Genomic DNA, 27,578 nt, shown 5'->3' on the forward strand with positions numbered 1-27,578 from the left:
GGTCCAGGAAATACTCAGAGCTCCAGACCCCGGCGCGGTTGCGCGCGCGTCTCGGCGCCCCGCTCGCCCGGAGCAGCGGCGCCCCGCGGTGGCAGCGTGCGGGTCCCGCGCGGAATCGCGGCCGCGGCCGACGCTGCGCTGTCCCCACGCAGGACCGCGGGCCGCGACCGCGCGCGAGGGGGACGTGCGCAGCGCCCACGCGTCGGGCCGCGTTTCCCGGGGCCCTTAGGGGCCGGGTGCGGGGGCGTCTGCTCTGCAGGAGCAGGCGGTGGGGGTGTTGGTTGTTGGATCTGGCAGATTTGGGGGAGCCGGCACCCCTGAGCTCAACCCCCTGACTCTAGGGGCGGAGATCGCCCGCCCCTCGCGCACCGCTCCGCTGCGTCCTCGGCTCGCCACCAGCGGGGTCAGACCAGGAAGACCAGGACCCAGGGACTCCGGGGTTCACCCCGTCCTCTGCGCTGGCCCAGTGCGCATCTGGCCACCCTTCCCCCGGCAGGAGCTTCGTGGAATGAGCAGGTGGAGGAACACTCCTGGGGTGCTGGACCGGGCGCCCCGGCCTCCCCCACCCCAGCTCCAGCTGCAGCCGCACAAAAGGCTCGGGCTGCCCCAAGCCCGTGCTCCCATAGGCCCACAGGTAGGGCCCGGCTGCTGCCAGCAGGCAGGACTCCTTCCGGACAACCTCACTGCTAGCTTGGGGCTTGGGTCGCCTCGATGCCCTGCAGCCCAAGGGGCAAACGCAGCTTTCTTGCTCTCTCTGGGTCTCACTGTGTCAGTTTGCTGGGGCTGGATTTCGTGTCTGTGGCGGAGGTCCTGGAAGCAGTCCCCCAGAGACAGGAGGGCGGGCTGTGCCACAAGACTGGGTGGTTTGAACAATAGACATTTTCTCAGTTCTAGAGGCTGTAAGTCCCTGATGAAGCTGCTGCAGTTTTTGGTGAGGGTTCTCCTGCTGGCTTGCAGACGGCCACTTTCTCACTGTGTCCTCCCATCGTGCAGAGAGCGAGCTCTTTGGGGTCCCTTGTTATAAGGACACTAGTCCCACCAGACCAGGGTCCCACCCTTGTGGCCTCGTTTAACCTCAGCTGCTTCCTTAGAGGCCCCATCTCCAAATTCGGCCACACAACTTAACCCATAACATACACCAAGCACGTGTGAGGTGGCGGGTAGGTGTCACGAACTCACTGTTCGTGCCCCGCCTCAATTCATGTGTGGAAATCCTAACCTGCGGGACCTGAGAACGTGACTGCACTTGGAGATGGGGTCTTTAACGAGGTAATTAAGGTTAAATGAGGGAGGGTGGGCCATAGTCCAATGTGACTGGTAAACAGACACCCACAGAGGAACCACCCTGAGAGGGTGCAGGGGCAGATGCCAAGCCAAAGAGAGAGGCCTCAGGAGGAGCCAGCCCTGCAGACGCTTTGATCTCAGACTTCCAGCCTCCAGAATGTAAGATCAATGTCCGCTGCTGAATGGCCCAGTCTGTGGTCCTCTGAGCCGACTAGCACAGGGTGACGCTGCAGCCTCTCCCCCGGACCCCCGCACCCGCACCCTGTGGGCACACCGCTTCCCCAGACCGGTTTGGCTTTCCCAGGAGGAAGGGTGAACTTTCACTGACTTCCCAGAACTCAGGTGAGAGGGGATTATCATTAGTTTGTCCCACAAGCCCACCCTCTCTCCCCTCTGGGAGCCCAGCTCAGCTTCTCCTTCTAGGGAGGGCAGGTGGCATGGCCAGGTGGGTGGCCAGCATCTGCCTGACTGACCCCATCCTCTGCCTGAGGTGGGGGTCCCAGAGGTGAGCAGGAAGATGCTCTGTTTGCTGCCAGGTCTCAGGCTCTGTCCACCCTCGATGGGGTAGGGGGGACGCCGGGAGTGCCTGAACTCAGCCATCAGCTTCCTGCGGCACCCCCAGACTGGAAGTCACTCTCCTGGGAACCTGGGGTCACAGCTGCCTCCCAGGCACCTTCCTTACACCTGGCACGCTCAGCACGTCCCCAGCCTGATGCCAAGCATGCACAGTGACCTCAAGCTGAGGTGCTCGTGGGCACCCCACCAGACACACATGGAATGCCAGCATTCCTGGGGAAACAGAATTGTCTGCATTTCATTCCTAATTTGTATTAATCAATGAAATTCATATTTTTAACAGTTTGCATAATGGTAAACGTATCTTGAGATGTTACACTGTTGACATTTTGTGAAAAGGTGGAAACAGGACATGCTTGTGTACACACTCACACAGCACACACATACACATACACGCACGGCATGCCTGTGGAGATCAATCAGCGTGTATCCAACACTCCTCAAAGCAGCTGTTGACTGTCTGCTACATGGCAGGCTCCATGTAACAGAAGCTGAGTCCCTAAAGCTTCGGGTAGTGTGTTGTGCTGGTGGCAATTGTCACTCTGAATATTAGGCAGTCTACTCGTCAATTTTCCTGCTAGACTATGAGCTCCTTGAAGGCAAAGCAAGTCTCTGTCAGGATTAATTTGCTTAGCAGGTGCTCAGTAAACACTTGTTTAATGAACTAGTTAATGAAAAAGATAAAACACACCAGGCCTGGCGCCGTGGCTCACGCCTATAATCCCAGCACTCTGGGAGGATGAGGCAGGAGGATTGCTCGAAGTCAGGAGTTTGAGACCAGTCTGAGCAAGAGCGAGACCTCATCTCTACTAAAAAAAAGAAAAAAAAATAGGAAGAAATTAGCTGGACAACTAAAAATATATAGAAAAAATTAGCCAGACATGGTGGCGCATGCCTGTAGTCCCAGCTACTCAGGAGGCCGAGGCAGGAGGATCCCTTGAGCCCAGAAGTTTGAGGTTGCTGTGAGCTGTGCTGACGCCCCTGCACTCTAGCCCAGGCAACAGAGCGAGATTCTTTCTCCAAAACACAAACAAAAAAACACTCTACTTACAGGCCCAACAGTAGTAAATGAACACTGCTCGAGCCAGAAGGTAAAAGTGTGTATTTACGTTTAGGACAAGTGCTTTGGCTTCCACTCTGCGTACACAAACTGTGCATGCATTGTCTGTCCTCCGAGTGACAAAGATTCTCTTCTTTACCAAACTCCAGCCTTGCTGCCCTGAGCCCTCCTTTGGACAAGGCCTCAACTTTGGTCTATGAACACTTGAAAACAACACTCACATAGTTTCTCACAGCTCACGGATCTACCACCTGGGGATGAACCCAGCACCCATTCAGGTGCCCACCTGAGCAAAGGGAGGGCTGCGTAAGAACCTCCTGTTTCTTACGGGCAACTCCTGAAGACAGGTGGCTGCCTCCAGCCTCCATGGGAGGGCAGAAGGCCAGCCTCCACCAGCAGCAGTCAGTTAACCCAGGCCAGCTTTACATGGACCAACCCCTCCCACTTTTGTACTTTTTCACCTCCCGGACGCTACTGAGCCCCTGATGAACCTCTCTTTTCTCTCATACTTTATTTTCATTTTTCTACATTTATTTTTAGTTGGCACGTAATAGTTGTCCTTATGTACATGGGATACAGAGTGACATGTTCATACCTGCAGACAATGTGTGATGATTGGGATAATTAGCATATTCACCACCTCAAACATTTACCATTTCTTGGTGTTGTGAGCATTCAAAATGCTCTATTCTAGCTTTTTGAAAATATACAATAAAGTATAGTTAACCTTGTTACTCTACGATGCTGCAGACACCAGGAGTCATTCCTGCTGTCCCTCTGCAACCTGGTGTCCTGTCCCTTCCCCTTCCCAACCCTAGTACCCACAATCCCACTCTCTACTTTCATGAGCTCAGTTATTTTTAGCTTCCACGTATGAGTGAGAAAGTACAGTATTTATCTTTCTATGCTGGACTTATTTCACTTAACATAATGTCCTCCAGCCACATCCATGTTGCCACAAATGACAGGATTTCATTTTTTAATGGTTAATAATCTGAATAGGCCTATCACAAGTGAGGAGCTTATCTTAATAATAAAAACCCCAACTACACACCAAGACAAGCTCATGTTCATAAATTTCACTGCTAAATCCTATCACTGGAAGAATTAATATCACTTCTTCCCAAACTCTCCAAACAATAGAAGCAGTAGAGACACTGTCCAACTCATTTTATAAGGCAGTATAAACATGATACCAAAACCTTACAATAATATCACAAGAAAAGACAAATTCAGACCAATGTATTTTATGAATATAGATGAAAAATCTTTTAAAAAATACAAGCAAACATAATTCAGCAACATATAACAATAATTATACCTCATGATCAAGTTGGATTCATCCTGGGTATACAAGGTGGGTTAGCCGCCAAAAATCGTTAAATACAATACTCATTATCAATGCAATAATAAACAAAACCACATGACAATCTTGATAGATTTGACAAAATACATGATGAAATCATTCAGCAAAATAGGAATAGAACATCCTCAAACTGACAAAGAGTATGTGAAAAACCCACAGCTAACATCATACCTAAAGGTGAAACCCTGTCATCAGATCAGGAACAAGATAATTATACCCACTCTCACCACATCCATTCATCATTGTACTGGAGGTGCTAGCCAGCAAAATTCGGCAACAGAAATAAATAAAAGACATCTAGATTAGAAAGGAAGAAGTACAATTACCTTTCTTCGCAGATGACATTTTTGTATATTTAGAAAATCATAAAGAATACACTAAAATCTGTTAGAACTAAAACAAGTAAGGACAGTAACAGGATACAAGATCAATATACAAAATCAATTGTATTTCTGTACACAAGAAATGAACAATCCAAAAATGAAATGAAGGAAACAATTCTAGTTACAAGAGAATTAAAAGTAAAATAGAAATAACTTTAACAAAAGAAGTGTAAGTTTTAATACTGAAAACTACAATACATGACTAGTTGGAAACACCTAAGTATCCTCCCTGAGCCTCCTCTCCTTGGCCTCTATGTCACTGATTCTGACCCACGTTGTCCATCCCTGGCAATCATCCTATAGCTAAAGGATCCCCAGATATCACAGTAAGGGAGGCTAGGGATTCCAAAGTCTGAGGCAAAAGAGCTCTGGGAAGATCAAAGCTGAGTTCCCTGTATCTGCAGAATAGAGTCACTGAGGGGCAACTGTAGGATCAGAGAACGCAGAGGAATTTGAACAAGGCAGGGCATACATCAAGAAAAGAGAAATCCAGAAAAAGTCTTGAAAAAGAGTCAAGCCTCTCACACCTGCCCATCCACCCACCCCCAAACTTTAGCTGCCTTACACCACTTCCCTCATTGCACCACTTAAGCCCACGTCAACTTGATCATTTACGTTGGGTATTTCGCCATTTAAAGAGGAACTTCAGCGGTACCAGGATCTCTGAGAACTCCCCAAGAGCTCCTTGCCTATTTTGTGGCGGGAGCAAGGAAGAAAAGGCAAAGGTCGAGTCCATTACAGGCACACAAACACACACACACACAATTTGACTGACATATAGATAAATGGGTGGCTGGAACTTTGGAATTTGTGGGCAAATAATTATCACATTGGAAACGCAAATTGTTGCAAAAATTATGGAGTATACCTACACTATGATCCTGTTATTTTATCCCAGTACATACTTGAGAGCAGCTTTTCTAATTATGTAATATAATCCATTGAAGATTCACAAATTAGTTTAGGGAGATCAAATATCTTTCAATGGGTTGGAAAAAAGTTAACTTTTTGAGTTTTATAATGAGTTTATTAAAGAGTGTTCTTAGGAAGGCAACAACTTTTGGTTTGTCATTTTAAAAAAGTTAATATTTTTTCATGCTGTATAATAACGGTAATGCAAGAGGCTACAGAGTTATACGCTTTCTCCTGGAATTCTCTGCTATATAGCACAGTGTAGTAATTTCTACAAGGCTGGGATACATGTTTAAAAAGTCTCTTCTATGCTTCTCTTAAAAAAGCAATGAATAATAACAGAAGAAGGCATAAATAGTAATTTTTTTCCTATTCGTTCTGTAGTATGGCCAGTATTTTCACCATCACAGGCAACAATTTTCACTTTATCCACTTTAATACGTTGTCACCTCTTCGAATTCAACATTATTCAATGCAAAAATCCACACAATATCGCAGAATCTGTATGTATTTAGAGAGCCTCTGAAATTGACTCTGTTCCTGATCCTCTGAGCCAATGGTGAATTTATAACCTTATCAAACTGAAGTAGAAATGAAGGGCAAACTGGGGGCTGATCTGCTGAGACTGCATGAGCTCATCCAGGCTTTGCCTAAGGTTCTTTCCCAAAGTGGGATTTCCGTTGCTTTTCTTATTCAGGCCAGGAGCCCAGCAGGAGGTCCCACCAAGCGTTACTAATTGAAATTTCTTGTTTGTTAACAAATTTAAAGTAAAACAGAGACACGTTTCTTTCATGCTTTAGAACGCATATTAAAAATAGACGTGGGTTCTACAGCAATACCTACGTCAGAATTTTAGAAGGTTACATAGTAATAGCATGGACTAACTTGACCCACACTGGAATTTGCCCGAATTATTTATTCCCACAAGGTCCCAGGTTATCAAACGACGCTTTAATAAAGAACCGGAATTCCACATCTCTGTCGCGTGGATGGGGACCACGCCCGACCCCTCGGGTCCGCGTCTCCTGGAAACAGGACTCGCTGCTGGGAAAGAAACGAATCTTCCCGCGCTGGTTCTTAACGGAGGACCGCAGTGCCTTCTGGGAAGTGTAGTCTCCCCTCAAACGCCGTTCCCAGGCCGGGGCCGAGGGACGGGCTCCGCCTGGGTCTCTCTAGGCATGCGCCGCCCCGCCCCCTCCCGGCATCTTCCGCCGGAAGCTCGGGTCTGAGCGTCTCTAGCGCTGTTGCTGGGCAGGTGTGGGGCTGGATCGCGCGTCCCGGAAGGTGGGCGCGAGCGTGGGAGAGGAGCGCGCGGGCCTCGGCGGATCCTGGAGGGCGGCACTGGTGTCGCCCCAGCGGTGGGAGCGGCAGCGAAGGGGCATCTGAGGCGGGCGGGCCCTGACGTGCGGGTGCGAGCCGCGGACCCGGGTCGGCGCTGGGGAGGGGGCGACTCGGGCTGCCAAGGATTGCTTGGTGAGGCGCCGGCGCGCTTCCGGGAGGCCGGGCGTGGCCTTCTGGGGGTACCGAGGCAGCTCCGGAAGCTCTGCGTTGGGGTGGTGGGCCCGGGACGGCGGGTGGGCCGGGGCGGGGTCTGCGGGCCGCGAGCCCGGGTGGTCTGCAGTGCGAGTTCACACTTCAGCTCTGCCGCTGTGGGATCCTCTTACTAATCCACGTGAACCTCAGTTTACACGTCTGTTAGGTGGGCGTATTAACAGTGTTACTAGTGAAATGCCACCGAATTTCCAGAAAAACAATTGTGAAGGGTGTGCAGACCGAGTCTTACTATGTGACAGTTGTATTTGTGGGTTTTTTCGGCGTCTCCTCAGCAAGCGTCTCGTCTGGTCCCCTCCTGCTTGTGTAGCCTGTCTAGCCCTCTTGGTTTGTAGTTTGTAGACATTTATACAAGACCTAGTTTCCGGGGACGTTGAGTTCTACGAGGGAGATTGGGGTCTCAGATGGTGGTCTGATTTTCTTTGGAGTAAAGTAGGTGTTACAAAGTTTGGAGCAGGGTGCCCGATGAATAGGAGTCTCACCTGAAAGAACACACCTCTCTGGCCTGAACCCTCTTACTAGCCCTTCAGAGCAGAGGAAAAGGGGTCACAGACAGGTGACGAGCCCAGCTTTGCATGGCTCCGGGAATTCCTGGTCTTCCTAGAATATAGCGAGATTTGGTAGCTCTCAAAGACTGGTCGATACTGGAAGATTTGGACCAACTTTCAGAAGGGAGGGGTGAGTCTGGCTGAGAAGTATGGGCCAGGGCCTAGGAGATATTGCTTATTGGGCTTGAAGGTGTGGTCTGGGGTGGAAAAATAATGTGCCGTACCTGAGAGGATCTGTCTGCAGTGCTCTCCAAGGACACTTTTTAAATCTCCTCTCATTGCTTCCATAGTCTATCACCAAATTTGGCACATAGAGATATGCTGATGTTCCCTGTATCCTGACAGCTCTTCCTTGTACTTCAGTAAGGGTTTGCCATGGCTTTTTTTTTTTTTTTTTTTAAGACAGAGTCTTGCTCTCTTATCCTGGCTAGAGTACAAGTGGCGTCATCATAGCTCACTGCAACCTCAAACTCCTGGGCTCAAGCGATCCTCCTGCCTCAGCCTCCTGAGTAGCTGGGACTATAGGTGCATATCACCATGCCTGCCTAATTTTTCTATTTTTTGTAGAGATGGGGGTCTCACTCTTGCTCAGGCTGGCCTCGAACTCCTGGCCTTAAAGTGATCCTCACGACTTGGCCTCTTAGAGTGCTAGGATCATAGGCATGAGCCACCGCACCTGGCCTGCTATGGTATTTCTGCCTTATAAAAAAGATTAAAAAATTGGATTTGAGGTGTAACTTGCCAGAGTCATGTGATTTGTAGATGTTAGGCATCCTGACTTTTTGCTGGTGTTACCCCTTTGCCCCAATTAAATCAAAACAAGGTTTGTTTATTTTTGAGATTATTGTTGTGACACTGAAGTCAACTTAGAACAAACATTGCTTTAAAAGACCTTGCCTTAAACATTCCTGTTCTTTTCTATAGAAAAGAACAGGAATGTTTAAGGCAAGGTGACTGCACTTTCTACAGATTGTGACCTCAAAGGGTAAATAACACAAGTGTTTCCCACTTAGTGTTAGTAATCTGTTCTTGAAAGTTATATAGCCTGCAGGAAAATACTAGGAGCCTATTTTATATTATTTAAAATTGGAAAATTAGACTCCATCACACTTCTACTTCAAACCAGTTTCTTACAGTGCTCACTTATAAGTAACAGACTGTTTTATGGTTTTTAAAGTAAACAGACTATTTTATGATATAAAAAACTTAAAATGTAGCCTTCTGGTGTGCAGTTGCTTTGTACGATTCACATGTTCTCCGTTAAAACCAGCAACCTCCATTCAGTCCATCACGTTGACATTCACTGTGATTTGCAAAACTTTTACATGTGGTTGTGAAGTTCTATTGATTGTGTTTGACATATAATTTAAGACTTTTTCTTCTGTATAATTTTCTTAAAAGCATTGAGTTCTGGTGGCTTAGATGTATCAGTTAGCATTTGCTGTGTAAGGAACCAACCAAAACTTACTGGCTTAACAAAAACAACCATTTTATTTGATTGAAGTTCTGTGGATTCATGTTTTGGTGCATGTTCATCTTGGCATTTTCTATGCTAGTGTTACCTGGGTCACAAATGAGTATTTAGTCTTCTGGTGCCTTGACTGAGACTGGTTAGTTCAAGATGGTTTCACTTACATATTTGGTGGTTTGTGCTGACCCTTGGCTAGATCCTGCATCTCCAACAGATTAATCCCAGGCTTCTTGATAGTGTGACTGTGTCCAGGAAAGCAAGCACCAGTGGGCAGGTACTTTTCCATCACATTTTCTAATGTCCCGTTGACCAAAACAAGTCAAATGGCAAAGCCTAATTTATCGTCAGAGCATACTATGTCAGGTCTTGGGTACAGGGAGACAGGTTGTTGGGAAACATTACTGGAACAGTGTGCCCCAAGAAATATTCAGTAGGTACATTTTTTTTCTGTATAATCATGGGCAAAAAATGTTGGGTTGCAAGGTGCATACTTTCCACGATGTTTAGGTAGAGAAAAGCAAGACGTGTTGTAGTGGAAACACTCATATGGAATCGTGTGACATTTCCTATTAATAGAGAAATAGTTAATACAGCCCAAGTATATTTCTGTAATATTAATTTTAGTGAAGACTTAGCGTTCCTTTGGCTTACATTGTTAAATTATATCTTTATGTAATATTAATTGTTGCTAAATCCGTAGGTAATGTTTGTTTTCCTTAACTCCCAAATAGTCTGATCTCTACCAATTAATGTACTTGTGGGTACATCTTCAGTGGAGTCTTTGTTGCCCTTTATTAAAAGGACTATTCTGTCACAGGGAGGTTTTATCTTTTTCCAGCTAATGTGTGGAGAGTTTTAGGCAAGAGGATGTAGGACCAAGCCAAACCAGTTCTTTCCTTAATCCACTCCATTCATCTTCTTTCCCAGATGTACGTCCAGAGTGCTCTGTGAATTTCCAAGAGCAACAAAAAATGAATCAATCTCTGGTGAGTTATTTATTTATTTACTCCTCACTGTTACATTATGCTTTATGGATGGGGTCCATGAATTAAAATGGAAAAACAGAAGTGGTTAAACCTCAGCTTGAAGGAAATGTATATAAATAACATAATGTTAGCATGTAGATATATGCAGGTTCTAAGACCTTAGAGTTATTTCAACTGAGTACAAATTTGTCTCTGGTCTTTCTGATGCAATGGCATATAGACAGTCAGATTTGTTACCTGAATGGAATGGAGCTTGAGAAGAGAGCATGCTAAATTGCTTGCTAAAGCCTGAAACACCAACTTTATTGGTCACATAGATAATGTAGTGGAAAGTTTTTCACTACCAACCTGGAAATAAACACTTAGCATTCTGCAGTGGAAATGGTTCCCTAGTGCTAAAGCACAACTGTCTTAATAAGGTTTTTATGGAGTAGATAAAACGCTGTGGTCCCAGACAGCTTTTGGAAGATGCTACTTGATTCATGGATAAAACCTGGAACATGTGGAGGCTGGAGTCCATCACAGGTCCTTAGATACGCCTCCATACATTTCTCTCAGCTCATCTGTATGTGTGGGGTGTGTAGGAGACTGTTCAAAATAACATTTTCTAGCAAATGTCCCCAGTGCTTATTTGCACTTTAACCCACGTGTTGTAGTCTTAATTCATTTCTTCTAAAGCTCACCAATAACCTAAATCATAGTCAAATCCAATGACTGTCCTCTCGCCTGCTGTGCTTGAAGCTCCTGCTGTACAGTAGCCCCCATGTAGTGTCACTGTCTGCAGTGTCAGTTATGCATGACCAACCACAGTGAGAGAACAGGTGAGGACAGCACAATAAGATATTTTGAGAGAGAGAGAGAGCCGGGGCCACATTCACATAGCTTTTAGTACAATAAATTGTTGTAATTCTATTTTTTATTGTTTGTATCTTACTGTACCTAATTTATAAATTAAATTATCGTAAGTATGTTTGTATAGGAGAAAATATAGTATATGCAGAGTTTTGGTACTATACATGGTTTCAGGCATCCCCTGGGGGGCCTGGAATGTATCCCCCATGATTAGGCGGGATTACCGTGTTTCAAGCTACTATTCATGATCTGCTGGAAATTCTTCTGTGATAGTTTCTGTCGTGACCTCACTGATGATTTCTTTTCTGTTTCCCTGAGCTCTGTTTTCTTCTCATTAACGTAGCTCATGCAGCTGTTCCATCCAATTCCCTGTTTGTCACACTGGGTGGTTCTGTGTGACAAGTTCAGCTCTCTGTGGCTGGGCAGTCCTGTGTCTCTCCAGCTGGACCTCTTCCTCAGTCTTTAGACCACAGGGCCAACTCTCTGTTGAATACTCCCTTGTAGTTACCCAGAAGGCACCTCAAGCTCAACAAACAACTCCAAGGTGAAAACCACATCCCTCTCCATTCCCTCACGTACGGTATCACTGTCCTTCAGCCAGTGATCCAGACCCTGACATGGTAATTCTTTCAGATCCCTCCTCTTTCTCAGGTCTAAGCTCATCTGGTGTTAAGTCCTGATACTTTAAAAACATAAACCCTCCTTTTGTTCATCCTTTTCATTTTGTTCTAATGTCCATATACAGTGCCAGTATGGGGGAAGGAGCAATCAGTGTTCACTTGCAAACAGCAGCTTTGTTTGGTATATTGGAAATGTCATTCTTGGTAAAATGTGAGGATTGTGTTTGCTGGGTGGTGAGGTTCAATCCCTGGTGAACTGTGCCAGTAAATGTGGTGACATTCTTAGGAATCCACGAGGAGAGAGAAAGCGGTCAGGAATTAGTGGGACACATTTGAACAAGATTCAGAAAAAAGATACGCAAAGAAAAACAAAAAGCATAGACTTTCATAATTTGTAACTTTTGCATATATAAACTTAGGTCAGTAACAATTCTGTGTTTATAGTTCAAAAATACCTGTCATGTTTTCCAACTCTTAAATACTGTATTTCATTCTTCTATTTCAGGTGACCACTTTAACACATTGGCATACAAAAAGATCAGAAACTTTTCCTTGGGGCCACAGTGTTTTATTTTATTTATTTTTTTTGAGACAGAGTCTCACTCTGTTGCCCGGGCTAGAGTGAGTGCCGTGGGATCAGCCTAGCTCACAGCAACCTCAGACTCCTGGGCTCAAGCGATCCTCCTGCCTCAGCCTCCCGAGTAGCTGGGACTACAGGCATGCGCCACCATGCCCGGCCAATTTTTTCTTTATATATTTTTAGTTGTCCATGTAATTTCTTTCTATTTTTAGTAGAGATGGGGTCTTGCTCTTGCTCAGGCTGGTCTCGAACTCCTGAGCTCAAACAATTCACCTGCCTTGGCCTTCCAGAGTGCTAGGATTACAGCCATGAGCCACCGCGCCGGCCGGGGCCACAGTGTTTTATTACAAAAATAGAATAAAAACTTTAAGTGTAATTCAAAGGTAAACGTAAATAGAAAAATGAAATTTATTGACTTCTATTTATTTAATTCACATTTTTAGAATTAAATTGTCAATATTAATTGTAACAATAAGAACATCAACAAGTAAGATTTTATATATGCTTCATGTGGCCCTGGGGTCAAAACTAGAGTGAGTTAAATACAACTCTCATGGCAGTTAATGTGTTAAAATTTTGAATAGGGAAAAATGGATGTGTGCATCAGTCATAACTGTGTTTGGACTAGAACTGTAGTTAATAGTTGAAGAAATGAGAAACTAATTAACTGCACATTTTAAGTTCACAATTGTAGTTTGAGATCTAACCAAAAATGTGAAATGTGCTTTATTCATTTCTTTTGAATCTAAACCTACACATTCTATGTTTCAAAACAAGGTACTACCTATGGCCTCTAATGGCCTTTTCAGTATTCCAATTGTCAGCTCTGCGACAAAGTGCCACAAAACTTACTGGCTTGAAACAAAAATTTATTCTTACTACATGTCACGTTTTTGTGGGTCAGAAAACTCGACAGCGTGGTTGGCTGCTTCGCAGTGTCTCTGCTCTCAGCTGGAAGGATACTAGTGGCAGGGGCATGGAGAGGCCTCCAGCCCTTTCCTTGTGGCCAGCTTGGATTTCCTCACAGTCTGACAGTCTCAGGGGTTTATGTGGTTTCTTCCAGAGCAAGTGTCCAGGAGGACCAGCCAGAGCTGTGAAATGTCTCCTGATCCCCCCTCAGAAGTCCCAAAGCATTTCTTCCACCATATTCGATTACTCAAGCACATCACTATGACCAGTCCCAATTCAAGTGGAGGGCAATTAGATTCCACCTCTCAATAAGGGATATGGTAAGAATCTGTAGCAGTCTTTAGTAAATCACAGTTTGCCCTCTGACCACAAGTTATTTACATTTCTTCCACACACAAAATATATTTTGTGCCCCTCAAGAGCCCCAGAAATCTTTTCCTCTATGGAACTGGAAAGCCCAGGTAAATCTGGTCCTGGTGGGCTGTCATCTGCGCCTGCACAGACACCCAGCACATAGGAGACTGGCACGAACATGGTGGACACTTCCCTATAGAGAGATGTATTCACCCATGGGACCATCGCCACAAACAACACCATGAGCATAACCATCACCTCCACAAGTCTCCTCCTTCCCCCTTGTTTTTTGTGATAAGACCATTTGACGTAAGATATACCCTCTTAACAAATTTTTAAGGACACAATACAGTTTTAACTTCATGCGCTATTCCATTGATTAGATATCTAGAACCCATTCATATTATGTAACTAAACTTGTGTGACCTTGTACCCTTTGACCAACACCTCCCCAGTTATCCTTCTGTCTCAGCCCTTGGTAACCACCATTCTACTCTATTTATCTATAAGTTTGATTGTTTTAAATTTTTATGTAACTGGTGTCTTAGTTTATTTGTACTGGAATAACATTATTTCAGACTGGGTAATTTATAAGGAACAGAAATTTATTTTTCACAGTTCTGGAGGCTGGGAAGTCTAAGATCAAGGATCTGGTATCCAATGTCTGATGAAGGACTTCCTGCTTCATCCTCATGGTGGGAGGCAGAAGAGTGGAATAGTGAATACACTCCCACAAGCCCTTTTTATAAGGGCCCTAATCCATTTAAGAGAGAGGAGCCGTCACCTAATCTGGGTGAAGGTTGAGGCTGAGGCCCCATGTTGTTGATAAGAATTCAGTGTATGAATTTTTGGGGAACACACATACTCGGACCATAGCAAATGGAAATATGTAGTATTTTGTTCCTGAGTGGCTTATGTTTTCACTTAGCATAATGTTCTCCAGGTATGTGTATGTTGTTGCAGGTGGCAGGATTTTCTTCCTTGTTAAGTCTTAATAATATTTCATTGCAGGCTGGGCGTGGTAGCTCACACCTGTAATCCTAGCACTCTGGGAAGCCGAGGTGGGTGGATCGTTTGAGCTCAGGAGTTTGAGACCAGCCTGAGCAAGAGTGAGACCCCGTCTCTACTAAAAATAGAAAGAAATTAGCCAAACAACTAAAAATAGAAAAAATTAGCCAGGCATGGTGGCGCATGCCTGTAGTCCCAGCTACTCAGAAGGCTGAGGCAGGATTGCTCGAGCCCAGGAGTCTGAGGTTGCTGTGTGCTAGGCTGATGCCACGGCACTCTAGCCCGGACAACAGAGTGAGACACTGTTTCAAAAAAAAAAATTTTTTTTCATGGCATGTATAGACTGAATTTTCTTTATCCATTCATTATTATCTTTTTTTTTTCAGGCACTTAAACTGGCTTATCTGAGATATCCATTCATTATAATTGGGAGCTTTTATTACAAATGGGAAGGTATTTTTTGCCTTTTTTTTTTTTTCCTCACTCTGTCACCCAGTCTGGAGTGCAGTTATGTGATCTTAGCTCACTGCAGCCTCAAACTCCTGGGCTCCAGGGATCCTTCTGCTTTAGCCTCCCAAGTAGGTAGGACTACAGGCGTGTGCCACCATGCCCAGCCAGTTTGTAAATTTTTAATAAAGACAGGGTCTTGCTATATGTTGCCCAGGCTGGTCTCAAACTCCTGGTCTCAGGCTCCCAAAGTGCTGGGATTACAGGTGTGAGCCATCATGCCTGGCCAACACTGATTTTTTTTTCCATTATTAAAAAGAAGTTTCCAGGCCGGGCGCGGTGGCTCACGCCTGTAATCCTAGCCCTCTGGGAGGCCGAGGCGGGTGGATCGCTTGAGGTCAGGAGTTCGAGACCAGCCTGAGCGAGACCCTGTCTCTACTAAAAATAGAAATAAATTATCTGGCCAACTAAAAATATATATAGAAAAAACTTAGCTGGGCATGGTGGCGCATGCCTGTAGTCCCAGCTACTCGGGAGGCTGAGGCAGTAGGATCGCTTAAGCCCAGGAGTTTGAGGTTGCTGTGAGCTAGGCTGATGCCACGGCACTCACTCTAGCCCAGGCAACAAAGTGAGACTCTGTCTCAAAAAAAAAAAAAAAAAAAAGAAGTTTCCAGATGCTTGGTTTCTTTTTTTAAAAGAAAACCATCTTTTTTCCTTTGTGTAGTTTTAATTTCACAACAGTATTAAGAGGAAGGTACTTAGAGTTCTCATATGCCCCTGTCCCCACATACACGTAGCCTCTCCCATTGTGAACATCCGCCACCACGGTGGCACTTGTTAGAATTGATGAACCTACACTGAGACACCACAGGCACCCAGAAGCCATGGTTTGCATCAGGGTTTAATCTTGGTGTCGTATGTTCCATGGGCAAATGTATAACAACTCACATCCAGACTTACAGTACCACACAGAGTGTTCTCATGGCTCTGGAGATCATCGGTGCTCTTCCTGTTTATTACTTACCTTCCCCCCAACTCTGCAAACTACTGATCTTTTAGCCGTCTCCATAGTTGTGCCTTTTCAGGAGTGTTACATAGTTAGAATCATACAGTACGTGGCCTTTTCAGACTGGCTTCCTTTACTTAGTAACAGATACTTAATGTTCTTCCATATCTCTTTGGGACTAGATAGGCTATTTCTTTTTAGCACTGAATAATCCATTGTATGTACCACAGTTTATCCATTCACTTATTGAAAGGCATCTTGAAAAATTGCTTCCAAATTTCACCTATTTTGAATAAAGCTGCTTTAATCATCTGTTTAAAGGTTTTTATGTTAGCAATAGTTTTCAACTCTTGGGTACATGCCAAGGAACATGATGCTGAATCATATGATAAGAGTATGTTTAGTTTTATAAGAAACCACCAAACTGTCTTCCAAAGTGGCTGTACGAGTTTGCATTTTCACAACTAATAGATGAGAGTTCTTGATGTGCCACATCCTCATTGGCATTTGTTATTGTCCATGCTCCAGATTTTGGCCATTCTACTTGGTATGTAGTGGTATCTCATGGTAATTTTATTAATAATTTGTGTTCCCCTGATGTTATCCTTTTATATGTTTATTTCCCATCTGTTTATCATCCTTGGTGAGGTGTCTGTTAAGGTCTTTGGTCCATTGTGTTAAAGAGGTTGTTTGTTTTCTTGTTGTTGAGTTTAAGAGTTCTTTGAATGTTTTGTATTACAGCCCCTTTATCAAATGTGTATGTCTCTAGCAGATACTTTCTCCAGATCTGTGTGTAGCTTGTCTTCTCATTCTTAGGACATCGTCTTTTGCAGAGCTGAAGTTTTTAATTTTAATGAAATCTATCTTATAAGTCATTTCTTTCATGGGTCTTATGGATCTTTCTTTCACTGGTGTTATATCTAAAAAGTCATTACCTACAAACATAATTGTGTGTGTACATATGCATAAAAGTGTATGATTCTATGTATTGTCACTATTATGTGTACAAATTATTATCTTTTAGATTGATTAAGAATAAGAAAAACTCAGCCTGGGCAACATGGTCAGACCTTGTCTCTACAAAAAATACAAAAAAATTAGCTGGGCATGGTGGCTTGCACCAGTAGTCCCACCTACTTTGGAGGCTGAGGCAGGAGAATTGCTTCAGCCCAGGAGTTCGAGGATGCAGTGAGCTATGATTGGGCCACTGCACTCCAGCCTGGATGACAGAGAGTCCCTGTCTCAAAAGAAAAGGGTAAATTTTTCCTAAAGTGGAAAATCCCTGAAAAAAAAAGAAAGAAAACTAAAAGAGAGAGTGTGTGTGTGTGTGTGTGTGTGTGTGTGTGTGTGTGTGTGTGTGTGTGTATTTGAGACAGAGTCTTGCCTCCCAAGTAGCTGGGACTACAGGTGCACGCCACTATGCTGGGCTAATTTTTTCTTTTTTTACTAGAGATGGGGTCTCGCTCTTGCTCAGGCTGGTCTGGCCTCAAGTGATCCTCCCACCTCGGCCTTCCAGAGTGCTAGGATTACAGGCATGAACCACCATGCCTGGTCCACTTACTCTTTAATGGTCTTCCTTTCTTCATATAGATCCAGGAGTCAGACCTATACCTTTTCCTTATCTCTGAAAAATTTCTTTTAACATTTCTTGCAAGACAGGTCTACTGACTGGCAACAGATTCCTTTAGTTTTTGTTTGTCTGAGGAAGTATTTTGCCTTTACTTTTGAAGGATGATTTTAGAGAGTACAGAATTCTAGCTTGGTGGGTTTTGTTTTTTAACACATAGAATATTTCACTCCACTCACTGTCTTCTTGCTAACAGAATTTTTTGAGATGTTTTATTTAACTGTTATCTTTGTTCCTCTGCAGGTGAGGTGTTCCCTCCCCAGCTTTCTGTTTTTCTTAATATTTGATTTCTTGTATTTTAAAAATTCTATGCGTAGTTGGAGATGTTTGGCATTTACCCTGCTTGATGTTCTCTGAGCTTCCTCGACCTTTGATTTTGTGTCTGTCATTAATTTGTGGCAGTTCTGAGACATTGTTTCAAACAATTCTCTCTCTTCTCCTTCTGATGTTTTCATTACTGTTACTTTGTTTCATTTCTGTATTACCACGTTTATAGTTGTCCCACCACTCTTGGGTGTTGTTCTGTTATTTTCAGTGTTTCTTCTCTTTATTTTTCAGGTTTTGAACTTTCTATTGATGTATCCATAGCTCAGATATTCTCTCCTCAGCCATGTCTAGTCTTTAAATAAGCCAGTCAAAGACATTGTTCATTTCTGTTATAGTATTTTTGATCTCTACTATTTTTTTCTTAGGACTTCTTTCTGCTTATATTGACCTTTGATTTGGTCAATCTATTCTTGAATGGCATTTACTTTATCCATTAGAGCCCTTAGCTTATTGCTCAGACTTTTTTCAAATTCCCTGCGTGATAATTCCAATATCCTAACCATGTCTTATTCTGATGCTTGCTCTGTCACTTCAAATTGTGTTTTTTATCATGCACTGCAATTTTTTTCCTTATAGTCAGACAAGCTGTACCAGATAAATGGAACTGCTGTAGATGTGCATTCAGTAATGTGTTAAGGTTTGGAGAAAGGGTAGCTGTCTTAGTTTGTTCAGGCAGCTCTAGGCAAGTACCTTGTACTGGGTAATTTATCTACAGCAGAAATTCATTTCTTACAGTTCTTACAGTACCCGAGGCTGGAAAGTTCAAGGTCAAGGTGCCAGTAGACTTGCTGTCTGGTGAGGGCTCTTTCCTTATACATGGCACCTGCTATCTGTGTCCTCACCTAGTAGAAGGGGAAAAAAAGCCTCCCTTCAGCTTATTTTTTAAGGGCAATAACCCCACTGTTCCCTCATGACCTATTCACCTTCCAGAGGCCTCACCTCTTGATTCTAGTGCATTGTAGGTGAGGTTTCCGTATATGGATTTTGGGGGGACACAGACATTCAGACTATAACAAAAGTTTTCTGTAGTCCTATCAATAGGTCTCATTCTTTTAGTGAGCCCCTCCCTTTGGACTGTGAATTTCACAGGTGTCACTCTGTTTCTTTTTTCTTGTATTTTAGGTGGGATATGATAGCTGGAATAAGCTGGAGTTGGGTGTTTTCCTTCACCCAGGTCATTAAAGCTTTGGTAATACTATACCAGATTAGGCTCTAGTTAAGTAGTTTCTCTTGAGGGCAGGCCTTGTTAAAAACAAGACCATACTTTTTCATATTTCAAAATAATTTGCCTTTTCCCCTTTTGCAGGTGGAAGCAGGAGGGGAGTTTTCTCCAATATTTATTGTAGGAGCCTTAGTCAAGCTCCTAGAGGTAAATCTCACAATAGTGGGGGAGTCCCCCTATGACCGGGCCCTCCTGAAGTTTTTTAACTCTCAGAGTTGTCCACACTGAGCCCCTAGCAATGCATTAGTTATAATTCATGTTTTTTCTACTCCTGCACTGGTTCCCCAGCAGTTTTTGCTAGTGAATCTCTGGTGCTGTGACCCATGCCTTTCTACACTTGCCTCTCTGTCTGTCCAGCCCTGGGGGCAGAGTTTGTCCTGTGTCCTCTCTCTCTTACAGATCCAAGAGTGGATTTTTCAGTCTCTTCAGCTTTTCATTTGTTGTTAGGATGGAGTGATGACTTCCAGGTTCCTTATATGCAGAAATAGAAACCAGGAATGTATTTCTAAGAGTACTTTGTCAATGTCTATGTGGATAATCAAAGATTTTTCTTCATCTGTGAGCATGATGAATTCATAGGTGAATGTGATGAATTATATTAGTAGATGACTTAATATTGAGCTTTTCTTTATTTGTGGGATAAACTTAGAGGCTTTCCTCTTGTTCTTCACAGTCTGTTTCTCTTTATCTTTAAATATTAGTGTTTCTACAGATTCTGTAATTATTCCGGTTTTTCTTTCAATTTACTCTGATAGCTTCAGCTCCCATTGAAATTCTGATACTTTCTAAATCTTTATCTTTTGCTTAGATCTCTTGAGAATTCTAGAATCATATATCCAATTGCTAGTTGGATATCCCACATATGGCCCCTTAGATAGTTCAAATATGGTGTGTCTAAGGCTGTCACTTTAGCTCATCCGTCACTCTTCAGTTTTCCAAATTTCACTTCACAGTACCAGTTCCTACCGAGACACGATTGTGCAGATAGTCTGGAAGTAAACCTCCCCTTTTTACCCTCTGCACAGAAAGGTAGTACCAAATTATGTTCCTGCTTTTTCTTTTCCTTTTTTCCTGTTTTAGGATTACATCCCTATTCTGTATTCTTACCACTTTGTGTCCTGATATAGGTGGTTATTAGTCTCCCTGTCTTCTTCACCTCTGACTCTCCCTTAAGTCTTTTCCCTTCTCCTTCTAGGGGATGATTGTTAAAAGGTGTATCTGGTCATGTTACATACTTACAAGACCTCATTATTTACACACTGTGGTTTGGGAAGTAATAGTGTTCACTCTGGAGTGGACACAAACAATCTTTTGGCATGTAGAAAGGAAATTTTGGGATGCCATATACATACTTTTAATTTATAAGTAAAAAAAGAAGTTCATAAAGTATTTTGGTTTTTGAATTAGCTGAAATATTTAAGTACAAAATCACTCCATAATCAGTTCTTTCAATATTACCTTGATCTCTCACTGTGGCCTGGCATCATTCACGTAGACACAGTGTTTTGTGTAGTTCCATTAATGTGGTGGGTGTTCCTTGTGTCCTTGTGACTGAACTCTAGTTATGAGAACACATGGTTCACATGGAAGAGCAAACATCTTTGGTTTTTCAGTGAAGTGCAACCTCATAATACAAAACAGAACTATATTTTCTCCTTTCGTACCCCAGTCTGCATTAATCTTGTGTCTCCGTTATGTCATCAACCACATTATTCTAAGTATGTATTTGTACTTATGTCTTCATACTAGATCATAAACTCCTTGGAGGAGCAGAATTTTATTCATACTTTTATCCATTACAAAGAGGATGATTCTAGATCTATAAGGCAAACTTTGTAATAGTATCTTATTAACAAAAAAATTAGTGGCAGGATATTTCTATTGTGATTGTTCTTTCTCCCACCATATAGTGTACAAAGAAGCTGCATCTTGTGTAAGATACATATAAGACATATGGACACACAAAAGAGTACTGCCAGATTCCTGTGCTTGTGTGCCAGGCTGATGACTCGAGTCGAGGGGAAATGTGTCATTACAGGGGTTGGTGTTGTTTGAGGATGTTGCTGTGGACTTCACCTGGGAGGAGTGGCAGGACCTGGATGATGCTCAGAAGACCCTGTACAGGGACGTGATGCTGGAGACCTACAGCAGCCTGGTGTCTTTGGGTGAGCAAAAGTCCCCAGTAACTCTCAGGAGCAGCACTTTCTTCCTTGTTGATAAACATAGGAACCCTTAATAAGGTTTAATGCTATTTAGGTGTAAGATTCTAGTCTGTGAAGATTGTGTCAGCCCTCTCTAACATAGATTCAGATTGGCCCCTTCATTTCATAGCTCCTGAACCCACGCTGTTGTCATTCTGAAAAGGACCTTACTTAGCAGTTTGGCCGAGTCTCACATTATATCCCATTCCCAGGGCACTGCATTACCATACCCGAGGTGATCTTCAAGTTGGAGCGAGGAGCAGAGCCATGGATGGTAGAAGAGTCCTCAAACCAGAGCCTCCCAGGTCAGTCAATGCATACTGGGCAGGGAAGCCTGGAAGAGTAAACCCAACAGATATTAGCAGTGTTGACCTATTTTCACCAATTCCCTTCCCCCCACCTCCACGTTCTAACCTGAGGACAGCGGGTCTGTATGTATCAAGTGTATGAATTACATAGTCTTCAAGGAGTGCTCTAATGCCTTTTATTTTGCTGAATATTTTAAAATATTTACTCAACATCTAATCCCTATCTTTCTCTTATTAGACATTTTTCTTTGCTATTTTTCTTTGCTATTCATTTTCTCAGTTTTCTTGTTGCCCTCTCTTCCTCCATTGTCATGGACTGTTTTTTCCAGACATTTATTCATTCATTCTTTCTTTCAGCACATCTTAATTGATCAGCTTTTTAGCACTTGTAATTTTATTGTTGTACTTACAATAGTGATGATCAAAATAATGTTCCTTTTTACTTAAGTTTACATTCTGATGAGAAAGAAACAGGAAAATAATATATGTTAAGTAGTTGTATAAAAACCTTGAGAAATATTTTATCAGAGTGAGAGAGAAAAAAATGAGATGTGATAATTTAGGAAGGACGGTGAGAAAAGGCAGTTTGAGAGTGATTATTAAGTGTTCACTTTGGCATAGCTTCAGATTGAGCTGTTTTCCACTTTTGATATATAAGTGAATATAAAATATAAAATATATATTTGAGAGTAGACATTACTGTTGGAGATACAAATTTGGAAATTGGTAACTTAAGGCTAGTATTCAGAATTATAGAGGTTACCTGTGGAGTTGATAAGAGAATTAGAAGAGTCCAGAAGTGAGTTTTCTGCACCATAACATCAGAATTCCTGGCATTGAGGAATACCCAGCATAGGCATATGGAAAAGGATAGTCTTGGACTTGGGAGGAGAACCAGGAGATTCTTAGTTCCAAGGCCTATTGAAGCAAGGGTTTCATGTGGAAGAGCCCTGATTCCTGCTCTGAGAGTGGACTTTGTAGTTAGCATTTCCCCTTATCTTTGTGGAAATCATTCTAAAACAACAAAGAGGATGAGAAATCTATAGGAGACTCCATTTTTTTTATGAAACTGGGAGACAACTGAAATTCTAACACACAAGCACAAAACGCCTTCAAAAGCAGTGAATTATCAGGCATGGGTTGGCTGTACCAGGAGTGGGTGGGAGAAGAGAACACCGGAGCTGTTGATTTCAGGAGGAGCTGGAGAAAAGATTTTTCAAATGTGGTAGGCACAGTATGGGTTGCAGAACCCAATCATTTAGACTAGCAGGGATGAGGTGCCCATGGTGGGAGACTGGAGCTTCATATATCTGTTGTACTTCTGAGAAGCAAAAGGACTTGGGTTAAATTAGAAATTTGCAAGAAGCAGTCTTCATGTAGTGTGGAGAATATATTTTACATTTGAAAACCTCCTAGATGCGTATACCTGTTTCCAAAGAAGAGTGAAAACTAAGCAAACACTGGTGTAAAATCCAGTCCCAAAGCCATATTCTGGCTTAGATGACTTGCAAAGGCCATCTTCTGCACCTGCAGATAGCTGATTCAGGAATACCTTAACATCTTCAAAGTAGAATAATGAAAAAAATACCAGCATGAGGCACCTCCCATTGTTACAAAAATAAAATAGAGAAAAAGAACAGGGAAATCAAATGTCAGTTGATAACTACTTAGTTGAAAACTACAACTAGGCAGTAGGTGAATATTTGAAACAAATACTTCTTCATGAATTTAAAAAGGAAATTAAAATTTAAGCAGTGAAAAATATCATTCAGATTAGAAGATCTATTATAATTTCTTATGTCATTAAGTCAGTAGGAAGAACAACCAGGTACTTATAAACTCAATTCTGATTATTGATTTTCATAAAATTTTATGCCACTAGGATGGAAAATAACTTCTTTACATGAGCATTCCATAAGAAATGCTTATGTGTGAATCATGGATATGGTGTTGTTTTTTTTTTCCTAATTTCAGATGTACAAATAGTTGATGACATAATGGAGAGGAGCCAGGAAATTCACAGTAGACATCTATGGCAAAGTATAATCACCAACAGCAAAACATCAAATGAGGAGAGAGTTGAATTAGGAGAAGCACTTAATTTGAGCTCAAACCGTATTCCAAATCTGATGATAAATAATGGAAACTATTCAGGGATGAGTCCTGAGGATTTTAATGTACATCAGAATGGGTTTGTCCCTATTGAGCCTGATGAGGTGCAGGCTGGAGAGAAACCTGATGATCAAAGTATAACTGAGGAATCTCTTACACATCATGAGCATCTTTGTCATCATCACAAGATACAAACTGAGCAACAGCTTTTTGAATATAGTAGACAAGTAAAAGCCTTCAACACAGAAGCAATATTCATTATACATAAGAGGGTTTATGTGGGAGAAACCTGTAAATATAATAAATATGAGGGAGACAGTGATAAGTCAGCACTCATTGCCCAGAAGATAACTTTTGAATGTAATGTATGTGGGAAAACCTTCTATAAAAAGTCTAAACTTACTGAACATCACAAAATACACACAGGAGAGAAACCCTACAAATGTAAAGAATGTGGGAAGTCTTTCATTAAGAAATCATACCTTACAAACCATCAGAGAACACATACACAGGAGAAACCTTATGCATGTACCAAATGTGAGAAATCTTTCTGTCAGAAGTCAAACCTAACTGTTCATCAGAAAATCCACACAGGGGAAAAACCCTATGGATGTAATGAATGTGGGGAATCTTTCTGCCAAATGTCAGCCCTTATTTATCATCACAGAATACACACAGGAGAGAAGCCCTATGAATGTACTCAATGTGGGAAAACCTTCTACCAGAAGTCAGCCCTTGGTGTACATCAGAGAACTCACACAGGGGAGAAACCCTATGAGTGTAATGAATGTGGGGAAACCTTTTACCAGAAGTCAGTCCTTACTGTACACCACAGAACTCACACAGGTGAGAAACCATATGAATGTAAAGAATGTAGGAAAACTTTCTACAATAAATCAGCCCTGACTGTACATCAACGAACTCACACAGGTGAGAAACCATATGAATGTAAACAATGTAGAAAAACCTTCGCCCAGAAGTCAAAACTCATAGTACATCAGAGAAGTCACACAGGGGAAAAACCCTATGAATGTAATGAATGTGGGAAAACTTTTTGCCTGAATTCAGTTCTTACTATACACCAGAGAACTCACACTGGGGAAAAACCTTACGAATGTAATAAATGTGGGAAAACCTTCAGCCAAAAATCAAACCTCAGGATGCATCAGGGTACTCACACAGGGGAAAAACCCTATGAATGTAGTGAATGTGGGAAAACCTTCTACCAGAAGGCAGTCCTCACTACACATCAGAGAATTCACACAGGTGAAAAACCCTACAAATGTAATGAATGTGGAAAGTCCTTTAGCCAGAAGTCAAACCTCAGGATGCATCAGAGTACTCATACAGGGGAGAAACCTTACGAATGTAATGAATGTGGAAAATCCTTCTACCAAAAGTCAGTCCTCACTACACACCAGAAAACTCACACAGGGGAAAAACCCTATGAATGTAATGAATGTGGAAAAACATTTCGCCAAAGGGCAAACTATAGCAGACATCAGAAAATTCACATGGGAGAGAAACCGTATGAATGTAATGAATGTGGGGAAACCTTCTACCAGAAGTCGTCTTTCACTGTGCATCAGAGAACTCACACAGGGAAGAAACCCTATGAATGTAATGAATGTGGGAAAATATTCTACCAGAAGTCATCACTCACCATACATGAAAGAATTCACACCGGGGAGAAGCCCTACGAATGTATTGAATGTGGGAAAGCCTTTTGCCAGAAGTCAACCCTCAATAGACATCAGAGAACTCATGGAGGTGAGAAACCGTATGAATGTAAAGAATGTAGGAAAGTGTTCTACCAGAAGTCAGCCCTCACACTACATCACAGAACTCACACATGTGAGAAGGCCTATTAGTGTACCGACAGTGACAAGCCACCACCAAAACAGATGTTACAGTACATCAGAGGATATGTACAGGGAATAAACCCTGTGCATTTAACCAATGTGAGAAAATTTTTAGCCTTAAGTTAAGCCTTACTATCTGTCCATCAGATAATTCACATAGGGAAAAACCCTATGGCTGTAATGAATGTTTGAAAAACCTTTTAGAAAATGTCAAACCTCAGGCATCAGGAAATTCACACAGGAGAGAAACACTAAGGCTGTAATGAGTGCAGGAACACCTTTTGGCTGAAGTCACACTTCAGGTATCAGGGGATTCATACAGGAAAGAAATCCTGTGTGGTGGAGACTGGCTATGTGTTCTACAGAATTTGCTTTTTTTCTCTTGGACGTGCCACATTGCATTTCTCAGCCTTCCCTTGGTGTGGATGGGCCCATGTAACTGAATTTTGCAATGGAGTATGTATGTAAGTGATGATTATTACTTCCAGGCAGGCTTGGATCCCACAAAAACTGCCGTGCAGTCATCCCTGTTTTCTCAGGTCCTCTGGGACCTATTTGCAAATGACCTTCTTGGTGGCCTCAGGAGCTATAGGTAGGAGAAGGTGACTATGATTTAAGACTGAAGGAACTGATTAGAAAAAGTAGTGTTCCCATTCCTATCCCCAGATCCTCCCATGTCTTGTAATTTATGTGAGAAATAAATATCTATGACTTTGAGCAATCATATGTGTGATCTGTTTGCATTACACCACAAAGAGCCCACTGTAGCTTATTTCTGGTATGAACTTTCTGAGAGAAATTACCAGGCCTTGCATATCACAAAATTGACACAGGAGAAACCTTTGTTGTCACCTTTTATCCCCAAGTTAGTTTATGGAAAAGTAAAAGAAATCATGTGCAGCAATGAATTGGGAACACCTTATAAGGCAGGAACATGTTGAACAGTGATATTGAAGTAAATCTTTATAACTATTTCCCCCTCTCCCACCACATTACACTCAGGGAGCAGATCCTGTTCTCCAACCAGAGGCCATGTTCTTTCTGAGCGCCACCATGGTATTTGACTCCAGTCTTTCCCAAGGCATCAACCCCTTACCAAATTTATCTCAGGCCATGGATGCCACTGATGCCCATGCTTGTCATCATGCACTGCCAACCCTGTCTGCTCCACCACTGCCAGATGGCACTTCAGCTGTGATTCAATCTAAATCTATTTCGACTTTTTGAAGCTTGTTCTGGAGATGTCCTCTCCAGATAGTGCTGATGAATTGGCCACTTAAGTCCCAACAATCAGAGGCATTGACCCTCCAAGCCCAACAGGTTTAGAATTCTCCTGGTGGCAGCCTCATGCCCAGGACTTGTTCCTTTCCAAGTTGGCACAATGTGATTCCAAGCAAGAGCTTCTTGTCCCCGACTCTTCTGAGGCCTCATTTGCAGGAGACCATGCAGCCAACCTTGTAGTATCTGTTTTCCTCTCCCTGCCCAGCTCTGATGTTTTGGCACTCTTAGGCAAGTTAAAAAGGGGTGATTTCCTGATGTGGAAGGAAAAGGAAAAGAAAACAGGCTCTTTTCCAAAGCAACTTTGGCCAGACTAGCAACTAAATTCTTCAGGGAAAATAAATGTATCAGTTGCCAATAAGCATGACTCAGCAGTGTCCCTTCTGTTTTGGACCAGGGAAGGCAAACCAGAGGAGCAACATGTGCGTCAGCAGCCTCTATATTCTGAGACCTTTGAGGACGATTTAGAGCAAAAATATATCCAGCTTTTCTGGCATCTCCTATTGGTGTACAGCAAGTCCCTGCACTCTGTTGTCCTTGTCCCAGGTGGCTGTTCCTCAACATTTGTGTTCTTCAGTAGAATCTCAAATGCCTTCATAACTGAAGAATCCCCAGTACTTAACCATTCCCAACTTTTGTCCTTGCCCCAGTCTTAGTGCCTAACCCTCACTCAGGTGTGGTCTAAGGCCCAATTTCAGTCCCTACTCCCAATCCTATCACCTGGCCCT

The 27,578-nt window shown here is 42.8% G+C and overlaps 1 protein-coding gene across 1 annotated transcript; it reads left to right on the forward strand.

Annotated features, from left to right (window-relative positions):
- The first annotated feature begins 508 nt into the window (after window positions 1-508).
- On the forward strand, window positions 509-26,289 carry LOC123634908 (zinc finger protein 717-like). Its single transcript, XM_045546584.1, has 8 exons — window positions 509-634; window positions 1,500-1,626; window positions 1,708-1,789; window positions 6,837-7,054; window positions 10,079-10,137; window positions 21,128-21,254; window positions 21,503-21,595; window positions 23,573-26,289. The coding sequence occupies exons 1-8, from the start codon at window positions 509-511 to the stop codon at window positions 25,579-25,581; spliced, it is 2,841 nt and encodes a 946-aa protein (XP_045402540.1). The 3' UTR covers window positions 25,582-26,289.
- Window positions 26,290-27,578: the final 1,289 nt, after the last annotated feature.

This window comes from Lemur catta, chromosome 3 (assembly GCF_020740605.2).
Source record: "Lemur catta isolate mLemCat1 chromosome 3, mLemCat1.pri, whole genome shotgun sequence".
NCBI classification, from domain to species: domain Eukaryota; kingdom Metazoa; phylum Chordata; class Mammalia; order Primates; family Lemuridae; genus Lemur; species Lemur catta.